The 12,469-nt window shown below is 43.1% G+C and overlaps 1 protein-coding gene and 1 pseudogene across 9 annotated transcripts in view; both read right to left on the reverse strand.

Annotated features, from left to right (window-relative positions):
* ABL2 (ABL proto-oncogene 2, non-receptor tyrosine kinase) overlaps positions 1-12,469 on the reverse strand; it is a 91,943-nt gene that overhangs the window by 30,302 nt on the left and 49,172 nt on the right. The window contains exon 1 of one of the 8 annotated variants that reach the window (XM_084772264.1): positions 3,010-3,242. The exons of 5 other annotated variants lie outside the window; for them this stretch is intronic. In XM_084772264.1, coding sequence (XP_084628390.1) covers positions 3,010-3,121 — 112 coding nt within the window. In that variant the 5' untranslated portion in view covers positions 3,122-3,242. Of the gene's footprint in view, positions 1-3,009; positions 3,243-12,469 lie in introns of those variants that run through there. 2 more of the 8 variants (XM_084772268.1, XM_084772269.1) reach the window with 2 other exon arrangements.
* On the reverse strand, positions 10,890-12,012 carry LOC311592371 (large ribosomal subunit protein uL10-like; annotated as a pseudogene). The gene has a single exon. The product of its transcript is annotated as a large ribosomal subunit protein uL10-like (transcript).

Genomic DNA, 12,469 nt, shown 5'->3' on the forward strand with positions numbered 1-12,469 from the left:
TGATCAGTCCCAATTTTTGAGTGAAAATCAAATCCTTAAAGAGCATTTCAGGTCCCTCACAGTTTAATTTGCTGAATTTATCATCACCATCACCATGATGATCATCATCTTTTCTTCTTCTTCATTTTCCTCCTCTTCTTTTTTTTTTAAGACAGGGTCTTACTATGTAGCCCTGGATGGTCTTGAACTCTCAGAGGCCCACCTCCGTCTCCTTTTCCCACTCCTGGATTAGAGGTGTACAACATCACACTCAGATGTTCCCCCCCCCTCTCTAAGATTAAAAAAACCAAAACTGTGTGTATGTGTTGTTTGTATGTCTGCATTCGTGTATGGGTGACCACGGAGGCGAGAGGAGGGTGTCAGATCCGCTGGAGCTGAAGTTACAGGCTGTAGCCACCTGGCACTGGGTCTGAACAACAGTCCTTAGCTAGAGTAGGGTGTGCTCTTAAACACTGAGCCCCCTCCAACCTTAGTGTACCTTCTCCCCGAGCCTTGCTTCACGCTGACCACTACCTTCCTCCTACTGCTTAAACGGGACAGGTATATACCCTGCCTTTTCCCTACTGGCCTTTTCTTCTGCCTAAAATACTTGTCCCAATTACATTTCACTCAAATGTAACCCTCTGAGGATGACATTTTCTGATGATCTTATTCTAAAGAGAATCACCCCTAACAATATCTCCCAGGTTTCCTTTCCTGATTTAGTTCCCAGTTTGTTGCACAAAACATATCACACAATTGGCTTAAACATTATATCTATGCACCTGTGCTACCTAACTCTCCTGGGTGCAATGTTTTATGAGGACAGGAATTCTCTTATTTGTTCACTGAATAGTGAACAGTAGCTGGTGCGCTGCTGCTAATGCACCACCACCCGAGCTCATGCGTGAGAGGCATGGTGGCCCACAGCTGTAACACTAGTATTGCCAAGGCTAAGGAAGCAGGGTCTTAAGTCCCACATCACATAAGTTTGCACAACACAGGAAGACCCCATGTCCAAACCAACCAAGCAATACACAGCAAAAGGCAGCTTACAAACTCACAGCAGGTGCTACTGGCAGAAGCAGCAAACCTTCTGGAGCCCTGTGCAGCTCAGTTTACACTGGACGCTCCTTTAAATGCGATGAACAAAATTTCTGCATTGCCAACTGCCAATACACAGGGAAATATCTGCTCTGCAGAGGAACTCCAGGACCAAAGGAGGGCTATTAAAGGTAAGCTATTACCTTCAAACCCATATTGTTTGACAAAAGAGAAAAGAATGGAGTTCACAGAACAACTTTGTGTAAAATTTAAATCTACAGGAAGTTGCAGGAGATTAAATATAATCAACACACACAAAAATGTTTTTAACTTTTTAAAATTTTTAATAAATTTAATAAAAGCCAACCAATGGTGCACAGCTCTTAAATGAAGTAATAAAGTGCAGGGTAAATGCAACGCCTAAGGAAAAAGGCCTAGAAGAGCCCAGGCCAAGCAGACAGCCTTTCTGTTCCCAGGCGCCCTTCCAGTCTCCGGCTGTTACAGATCTCCCTCCCTCCCTTCCTTCCTTCTTCCCACTCACTCTTTTGTTCTTGTAGAACAAGTTCCTGTCTAATCTGTCTGCACAGGATGTCCACAGAAAAAACCATCCTACCCACTAGCAAACAAAATAAAAATATCTTCTTTCTGAGGCCAAGACTAAGGGGAGAGTTAAGGGACCTTAGCAGGAAGGCTGGGGAACAGTGAGTTAAAGAAATGAGAGCAAAGGAAGGAACAAAGTAGAAGGGAAGGGAACTCCCGGTCTGTGCCTTGTGCTACTAGTTAAGACAGGCGAGACCCGTGAGTCAGCCGTGCTGCACCCACTCCCATGTCAGTGTGTGGGCTAGAATTTTAATTTCTGAACAATGCAAGTTGGTTAACTTAGATAGCAAGTTAACTAATTCTTTCAGTTAACCTCCTGCTAGAGAAGCGGACTGTGGAAAGAAGGCCCCAAACTCTACTTACATGTGAAAAGGTCTTAGGGAACAGAAATATTTTGACAACCAAAAAAGAAGAATTTGTTATCTTTTCTATTGATACACTTGTAGGACAAAACACACACACACACACACCAGCAACATACTTAAAATCTAGAATAGTGAAACAGAAACAAATTCAAATTTGTAGGGAATTTGGATATTTAATGCTTAGCTTATAAAACACATTTTCAATATTTATTCAGTCAGGGTTTTTTAAAAAAATCATTTTCATTATAAATTTGTCAGGCAGTAATTATTTCCTCAAAATGTTTTCATTACTTTATATGATTTAAGATTACTCAATGTATATAATAATTTTCATACCTCTTTTAAAAATTATTTTAGCTGGATATATTATTTATAGTTTTTAATTTAGCTTAATTTTTTCAATCAAGACATTGCATCTAACAACATTTTACATATTATTCATATTCTTCCATTCATTAAGTATTTATTAAAATCTAGTAAGCTGGGTGTGGTAGTGCACACCTGTAATCCCAGCACTTGGGAGGCAGAGGCAGAAGCAGGCAGATCTCTGTGAGTTCGAGGCCAGCCTGGTCCACAAAGTGGACAGCCAGGACAACAAGAGAAATCCTGTCTTAGGAAAAAAAAAAAGTCTAGGAGGCTGGATATGGTGGCACACACCTTTACTCTCAGTTCTCAGGAGGCAGAGACAGGCTAACCTGTGTTTGAGGCCAGCCTGGTCTACATCAACAAGCTCCAGGCCAGCCAGTAAGACTGAGACTCTATCTCAAACAAAACAAGGCTGAGCATGGTGGCACACATCTTAACTCCCAGTGCTGGCAGAAGTAGGCATATCTCTCTCAGTTCCAGGACAGCTAAGGTTACATTGTGAGATCTTGCCCCCTAAAACCCAAAAAGGCAAACAAACAAGCCATATAAACCTCCCCAACCACAAATGCAGGGAGCAGGAACAGATTAAGCCATATTTCATTACTTTGTTCTCTATACCCAATCCCACCGGCCTTGTCTTCATCTCTAAACGTACCTGTCACGTGGGCCACAGGCAACTCTGAGGCATCCCTGCTTGGGCAGGAGAGCAAGGGGTCCTGGTCTCTGCAGTAACTGGTTAGTGGCAGCTGAACAGGCCCCAGGACCATGCCTTTGGCCAAGCAGCTTGAAAGGTAAACTGTTCTAATGAGGAAGCTTTAAAACTTCACTCAGGCAGGAATATCCACGTGGGGCATTACTCAAGTACTCAGTGGCCAGAAGGAACAAAGGACAAGTTCAACCCACAGAGGCGGAGACCTGAGTAAGGGTGGAGTTACTCCAAAGCTCAGGGCTCGGGGTGGGGGTGGTACAACGGCTATTTCAGTCACACAACAGTAACTGTTCAATAATCAGCTACTATTGGTAGGTATAGAAGGTTCCAGTTCCAAGGAGACAATGAGGTGAGACTACTCAGCGTTTCCTTGGAGAAAACCTGTTTACAGTTCAACACCAAACACTATGAAAAGACAGGAAACGCCTAACAAGACTCATCTTTTACATCACTCCAGTTAGCTCAAGAAACCACAAATCCAAAGTCAAAGAAATAGTTAGAGCATGACTCACAAGCACAGGCAGAAGCAGACAGCAGCTAACCGCCTTCCTAAGGAACGGCCTGTGTGGCTCAACGCAAGAAACAAGCATGGCACACAGTGCTGAAAATGGAATGTTGAAATGTAGAAAGGCAAAAGCCTAATTTAAGGATAGTGGGAACAGTTACATAAAAGTTAAGCCTTTAACAATCAGAATGATAGCAAGGCGTGGTGGCGCACGCCTTTAATCCCAGCACTCGGGAGGCAGAGGCAGGCAGAGTGCCCTGAGTTCGAGGCCAGCCTGGTCTACAGCGTGAGTCCAGGACAACCAAGGCTACACAGAGAAATCCTGCCTTGAAAAACAAAAAGCAAACCCCAAACAGAACAGTATATTATGTGATAGACTACGTATGAGCAGAACAAACAAAAAGAGTCAGAATGATTAATGAAACATAAACTAGTAAAGTAAATAATGAATAACTAAGCAGTTCAGCCTACAAAATAATTCAGAGAACATGGTAGCACACATCTGTAACAGAGAGTGGCTAGGCGAAGGCAGGAGGATTGCAAGTTCAAAGCCAGCCTGTACTACAGATCATATCTCAAAAACCTTCAACCACAGCACCAATCATATTAATAATAACACAAGACAGAACTTGTAACTGTACAGCTGGGAAGACTCACTGCATAGACTACTAACTACCTACTATGTACCATTTATTTTTTTTGTTTTGTTTTGTTTTTGTTTTTTGGTTTTTCGAGACAGGGTTTCTCTGTGTAGCCTTGGCTGTCCTGGACTCACTTTGTAGTCCAGGCTGGCCTCGAACTCACAGCGATCCACCTGCCTCTGCCTCCCGAGTGCTGGGATTAAAGGCGTGCGCCACCACGCCCGGCTCATTTATTTAGGGTAATAGAAGTAACAGAAAAATTACAGGAAAGTGGAACCTAAATACCTGCATTAAAATAAAATTATAAAAATAAAAATTGTGGGGCTGGGCATGGTGGTCCATACTTTTAATCCCAGCATTTGGGAAGCAGAGGCAGGTGGATCACTGTGAGTTTGAGGCCAGCCTGGTCTACAAAGCGACCCACGACAGCCAAGGCTAACAAGAGAGACACTGTCTCGAAAAAATAAATAAATAAGAAATAAAAATTGTAACTAACATTGCAAGAGAAAGACTGACTTTGATGTATATGATCAATAACATTTTAAAAACCAAAACCTATGTTTTCAATGAAACTAATTTTTATAAACTTACTGTAGCCACATCATGGGAAAACAAGAATTAAGTGACTAAGGGCTACTTCAATAATGTCTCAGAAGTTCAAAGCCCAGGTGGGATCTCTCTGTAGGAGGGCTATAAACTGTTCTGACAGCACATCTCCATAATCCATGTTCTGCTCATACGTAGTCTATCACATAATATACTGTTCTTGTGGAGTTTGTTTTTTGTTTTTCGAGACAGGGTTTCTCTGTGTAGCCTTGGCTGTCCTAGACTCACTTTGTAGACCAGGTTGGCCTTGAACTCACAGCAATCCACCTGCCTCTGTCTCTCAAGTGCTGGGATTAGAGGTGAGTACCACCATGCCCAGCCAATATACTGCTCAATCAGTAAATCTACTCAAGCCATCTATAATTTTATAGCATGGCCTGGCACTATAGAAGAAGTAAATGCATAAGCAAATGTGGTTATGTATATATAGTGGAATACTATTCAGGCATAAAAGGAATAAAATTTGATATATGTTCAACATATTTAGGCTTTGAAAGCATCACAAGAAGCCAAGACACAAAGGGGCAAATATTTTGTAATTCTATTTATATAAAGTACATTGACTTTTTATATAAATGGAATAAACTTAAATGTTATAGAAAGATACTTTTAACATATGAATCAACAACAGTTTAAAAACCCAAACCTATGTTTTCAATGAAACTAACTGTATAACTTTGTAACTTTACAAAGCTACCTCTGTATCCTTATCATGAGAAAACAAGAAGTGGCACAAAAATGTGAATAAACTTAATGTTACAGTGAAAATGGCTATAAGGCAAATTTTATGTTATTTACATTTAATGATTGGGCTTCAATAATCATTTACTGTATTAAAACCAAGAAATTTTAACAATGAGTACTAATTCTAAAATATCAGATCCATTATCATTGTTCACCAATGTTTTAAGCAACACCCTAAAGCAAGGAATGACCGGGTATGGTGACACATGCCTTTAGCCTTTTATCCCAGAACTTGGAAGGCAGAAGCTGATGAATTCTTGTGAGCTTGAGGTCAATTTGGTCTACAAAGATAGTTCCAGGACAGCTAGGGGCTATTACATAGAGAAGCCCTGCCTTGAGAAGCCAAAACAAAGGACAAACAAAACAAAACAAAACAAAAAGAACAAAAACGGAGCCGGGCATGGTGGCACACGCCTTTAATCCCAGCACTCGGGAGGCAGAGGCAGGCGGATCGCTGTGAGTTCGAGGCCAGCCTGGTCTACAAAGCGAGTCTAGGACAGCCAAGACTACACAGAGAGACCCTGTCTCGAAAAAACAAAACAAAACAAAACAACAACAACAAAAAAAAAAAAAAAAACAGAAAGTGACAACCCGGACCAGGAGTAAGAATCTTAGCAGGCATCCTTGGGGGTGGGGGGAAGGAGCTCCTCAGAGGCAAAGCCACTGTCGCAGAAAGGGCAGAAGAGCCTGGTGTACAGAGAATGAAGTGTGTGGCCACTGCTGAGGGCCCTGAGGCTGCCAGGGTAAAAGCACTTGAGGATTTGGAACTTTATTCCATTACAAAAGGAAACCCGGTGAACTGCCCTAAGCAGGGAAGTCACAAGGCTTGACTTCTTCAAGAGAAAGAGGCTTGGGAAGAGGGGCTGATTATACAGAGAGGAAAATGAGAAACTGCTGGGACTCGCCAGCAGGGTCATGCTGGCTTGCAGTGCAGCGACAGCAGTGCAGACAAAGAAAGAGCAGATGTATTAAAAGACGTGGTTCACAGATGGAAGCCACAGGGCTCAAGACTGCTTAGATATATAGCAGAAGGAGAAAACAAAAGTTTTAAGCTTGAGAGCGTGGGTACGTGCCATGCATACTCAGAAGCAAGTTTGATGAATAAATAAATTTAGAAAGTAGAAAAAACACTTTGAAGCATAAATCTAAAGCTCAGAGACATCTTGGGCTGAAGGTACCACCCAACACCCATGTGGCAATTAACGTCAAGACTCAAGGGGTGCCAGTGAGATAGCTCAGCTGGTAGAAGCACTTGTTACCAAGTCTGATGAGCCAAGTTTAATCCTAAACTCCTACACAATAGGAGAGAGCCAACTCCCACATGTTGTCCTCTGACCACCACATGCACAACAGGATATACACATATACACACAAGTACACCACACCATACATACCCAAAGAAATAACAGATATAAAATTTAAAATAAAATAAATCAAGAAAGGAGCTGAGGAGCTGGCTCAGTTGGTAAGTCACTTGCTACACAAGCAGCAGGATCTGAGTTTAATGCCTAGAACCCACTTAAAAGGGCTAGACTGGTGGCACTCACTTGTTAATCCCAACACTAGGGAGGCAGAGGTAGGTGAAGGAATCCCTGGGCCAGCATAGGCTACTGAGTGAGTCCCAGGCAAAGAGAGACCCCCAGAGAGGGCAGGGGAGGGGGCTGGGGTGAGAGAGGAAAGGAGGGAGGGAGGGAGGGAGAGAAGGAGGGAGGGAGAGACATGGCTCCTCAGCAATAGTACTCAAGGTTAACCTCTGCTTCCATGCACACATGGATGCATACACACATATGAACACACCCATGCATACACACATATGCACACATACACGCTCTAACCATAGGTATGAGATAGTTAAGATACTAGACAGAAAGCATAAGCTCACACTTAATGGACAATGACACAAGTCACTGAAGATTCAAAAATAATGGTAAAAAAGACACATCATCAGCCAGAAGCCAATGCCAGAAGGCAGGCTCTAGAAGAATTATTAAAGGAAGATATTTAGGTGGAATGGGAAATGTGGAATTCTGGAACACCGAGTCTGAAAATCTAGAGTCTGGAGAGATGGCTCAGTGGTAAATAAAGTCTGGTTTCCAGCACCCAGGTTTATAGGCTTATCACCTGTAATTTCAGTATCCAATGCCCTTTTGTCCTTAAGGCACTGCATACATGTACACAAACTCACAGATTCACCAACGCTGGTTGTCTGAATGAGAATGTCCCCCAAATATTGAGAGGGTTAGTCACCAGGGAGTAGAACTGTCTGAGAAGGGTTACAAGGCTGAGGAGGGGTGGCCTTGTTGGAGGAGGTGTGTCACTGGGGTGGACTTGTGGGCCAGGTTGTAAAACTTCTAGCGACTGATGCAACATCATGACTGCCTGCTGCCACACTCTCCCTCCTGATGATAATGGGCTAATCCTTTGAAATTCTGAGCAAGGCCCAAATTAAGTTGTTTTGTAAGAGTTGCCATGGTCAGGGTGTCTCTTCAGAGTAATAGAACATCCACATACTTTTGTTAAAGTTTAGAAACATAAAATTGAAGGGATAGGAAAGCTGAAGATTTAGCTCATTGAGAGCACTCACTAGTAAGCCCTAGGCCCACACTCAGTGACAGGCAAAGATGCAACTGAAGCCATGCACATCTACACAAAACCTTTCACACAGTGGATCCCAGCATCATCCCTAAGAATTAAATAGTGAAGCTACCCAACCTCCAGGTCAGTTCCTGTATGCACACTTAAGACTTAGGGGCTGGAGAGATGGGTCAACAGTTAAGAGCACTGTCTGCTTTTCCAGAGGTCCTGAGTTCAATTCCCAGCAACCACATGGTGGCTCATAACCACCTATAATGAGATCTGATGCCCTCTTCTGGTATGCAGGTGCACATTCAGATACCTGCAGATAGAGCATTCATATAAATAAAATAAATCTAAAAAAAAGACTTATGAAGTAATAAAGAACAAAATACATGATATGATAAACAACCATTCATAGCATTACACCATGGGAAAAAAAGGTCAAAATTTAATGCATGTTATATGCTTCCATTTAGATCACAGGGGTTGCCTAAGACCATCTAAAACACTAGGAAGGTGGAGAACCAGTGACCAAGAGTCTCTTACCGATCTTTCTGCTTACCAGGGCCTACTTCCTCTCGGTAAAGTTTGATGTCAAAATGTGACAGATTTTCAGCACAACTTTACACATATTTATGACTCCATGAAGTAATTATCATTTGCTTTCCTGTGTTGTACATAGCTGTACATTCAAGAGTCTAGCTATCTGAATAGCAGATCTGAAAACAGGATAGAAGTCAGTAAATTTTTTGTCTTTTTGTTTTTACAGTAGTCACAGTTTTTCAACCACCAACACAGTCTAATCTTAAGACTTTAAAAAAAAAAGAAAAGAAAAGAAAAAACCCTCCCCAAATAAGGAGCCTTGTGTAGACATCAGCACCCACTCTGTGCTCCTCTACTGAAGCTCAAAGCTCCCACTAACCTGCTTTCTGTTTCTGTGGACTGCCTGTTCCAAATGTTTTGTCTAAAGCAGTGGCTCTCATCTTCCTAACACTGTCAGCCTTTCACACAGCCCTTCATGCTGTGGTGACCCTCAACCATAGAATTATTTTCAATGCTACTTCATAACTGTAATTTAGTTACTGTTATGAATCATAATGTAAATATCTGATATGCGACCCCATGGGAGTCACGATTCACAGGTCGGGAACCACGGCTCAAGGTAGATTCCTGTACTTTCCACTCAAGTCTCTTGATTGTCTCCCGTCTCCACAGAACTGTTCCGTGGAGAAGGGGGTGTTGGTGTCCTGTGGTGGGAACCAGCCAGCTTCCCTTTCTTTGTTTGCACTTATTTAATAATCTCCCCTAGCCCAAACCAGCCTGTTCTCAGGGAGAATGGGTGTTCACCCCACCCGCTTAAAAACTTTGGCTCTACCACTGTGTGTGTGTGTGTGTGTGTGTGTGTGTGTGTGTGTGTTGTGCAATGTGGATGGTGTGTGTGTATGTGTGATCTGTGGGGATGGAGGAGAGGGGTATGTGTTTTCAATAAATCTTCACTGAGTGGGCAAACCTTGCTTTTCCTGTTTTTTTTTTATTATGTAAAACAGATAAAAAGTGGTCCTTCAACCTTAGATGATCTCACCATGCCATCATCACTTGGAATCTCAGCCCCGGGAGCAAAGACTAGGGGATCACTGGGGCTTGCTGGCCAGTTGCTTAGTCTAAAACAAGCTATACACGTCCTGAGGGATAATACCAGAAGTTGACCACATACACACCATTTATGTACATTCAACTCAATTCCTTCTTAGCATTATGAACTAAATGCTAAAGTGATAAGTTCAGGATCAGACCAAGACACACGGGAACGTGGATAAGCTATTACTATTTCTAGCTGAGCATGGTGATGCAAGCCTGTAGTCCATGTTTCCCAAGACCGAGGCCAATGAAGTGAAGGGCAAGGGCCTACACTTGAGATTGTCCTGACTTGTACACATGGGAACGCGGGGGAGTGGGGGGGGGGGGGCGCGCACACACACACACGCACACACACGGTTTTTTAAAAAAGAACATGAAATATTTCTAGAACTAATGGAAAGCTGAACATTTGGTTCTTTGTATCTGCGGTTCTGTATCCTTAGACCCAACCATTGATAAGGGTGTGTGAGTACGGGGCACCAGGAGGAGTCTACATGTTCACAATCTCCTCCGCTGCATGGGATCACAGGCTCTACACTCCTCACAACAGTTGGCATTCACTTACATAGCAACATTGACCTCTGACCTAAAGCTAGAAATGGATAATTACAATAATGTCTTTCCCATGAGTGAAGGGATGATAGAAAATGAATTTTAAGCAAGAGTAAAGCAAAACAGACATTATAAGAAAAGCACAGATCAATATTCCTATGATTACTAATTTAAAAACCTTTAATAAATTTATAACAAGCCAGGTTCAAAGAACCTAAAAATCAATGTAACATATGTTAACATAAATTAAGGAAAACAATGTCACCTCAATAGTTCTTATTGTGTAGGACAATTTTAAAACAAGCACCCCCCGACTTAAATATTATCATAACTGTTTTTAAAGTGATGCTTAAAAGACATGACTTGCAGAATTAGTGCTAGTTATGTTTAGGATATATAATGCAGCTCCATTTTACTGAGTACCTATCATACATAAAGTACAAGGCACAAGAAGTTTAACTGGAAACACCCCTGTAAGGCAGTCACGGTGAGCACAGGTGAGTGGTAGTACTAGGGGACTAAGTGCATATACTCAAGCATCATTCCCTAAGTCTGAGTCCAGGTTTTGTTTTTGTTTTTTGTTTTTTTAAGAGAAGTATGCCTTTATTCCCGCGTTTCTCAAATTAAGCTGGCTGAATTGGTTGCTTTGAGAAGTGATTTAGTCAAAGAGACCAAATCCCAGATCCCCATCTGATTCCTCAGACTCTTCTTTGGCTTCAGCCTTGGCTGGGGCTGCAGCAGCAGGAGCAGCAGTGGTGGCTGCAGCCACAGGGGCAGCGACCACAAATGCAGATGGATCCGCCAAAAAGGCCTTGACCTTCTCAGCAAGAGGGAAGGTGTAGTCAGTCTCCACAGACAAAGCCGGGACCCTCTTGTACCCGCTGATGATAGAGTGTGGCACCAAGGCAACAGTTGAGTAACCAATCTGCAGACAGACACTGGCAACATTTCGGACACCCTCTAGGAAACGAGAGTGCAGAGTCAGCTCAGTGATGTCAAGCACTTCCGGGTTATAAATGCTGCCATTGTCAAACACCTGTTGGACAATCAGCCCAAAGGAGAAGGGCGAGATGTTGAGCTTGTTCAACAGTGTGGCCTCGCTGGCTCCTACTTTGTTTACAGTTTTTACCAGCTGCACACCGCTCAGAACTTCAATGGTGCCTCTGGAGATTGTAGTGGTGATGCCCAAAGCCTGGAAGAATGAGGTCTTCTCAAGCCCCAGACCTGTGTTCTGGGCTGGCACAGTGACCTCACAGGGGGCGGTGGCACCAGCACAGGCAGCCATAGGCACCTTATTGGCCAGCAGCATGCTCCTAATCTCAGTGAGGTCCTCCTTGGTGAAACAAAGCCCACATTCCCCCAGATGTGAGCCAGCAGCTTCTCCAGAGTGGGGTTGTTTTCCAGGTGGCCCCTGATGGCCTTGCACATCACAGTGTCCTTGCCCATCAGCACCACGGCCTTCCCTCACAGGGACATGCAGATCTGCTGCATCTGTTTGGAGCCCACACTGTCTGCTCCCACAATGAAACATTTTGGGTAATCATCCAAAAGTTGGATGATATTAAGGAGGTAGTTGGACTTCCAGGTCACCCTGTCTTCCCTGGGCATCACAGCGGTGCGTCAGGGATTGCTACACGGGGTTTAAAGACGACATCAACTTTAATGAGGACCCCTGGAGAGAGCCTGAGTCCAAGTTTTACCACTTACCATATCTTTTGACCTTCATCAAGTTCGCATCACTGTCCTTTGCATTACAATGTTTAGCAACCCTGCCCTCTACCCAATGAAGGCCAGTAGCTCCCTTTCTCAGATGTGAAATCAAAACTGTCCCCAGACAGTCTCAAGCATACTCTGGAGGGCCAACTGCTCTCTGATTTAATCTCTGCTGTACTCCTGCAGGAGGCAGGGCTTTGACAAAAGGTGTAACTGAGTAGCACTCAGACCCAATCCCTCACACTTTGAAGCCAATGCAAAGGAAGATTCACACAACAGCTTTTTGCGAGGGGGATGCATTCTTACATTTCTTTTTATCCCTCTCTTCATCCACCAGCTTTCCCATTTAAGCAGATTTTTACAATTTGTAATTGGAAAGCTGACCTAGTGTTCTAATATAGTTTATAAAAATGTTCAAGATCAACAGATG

Source organism: Acomys minous (genome assembly GCF_964271855.1).
Source record: "Acomys minous genome assembly, chromosome: 1".
Lineage (NCBI taxonomy): Eukaryota > Metazoa > Chordata > Mammalia > Rodentia > Muridae > Acomys > Acomys minous.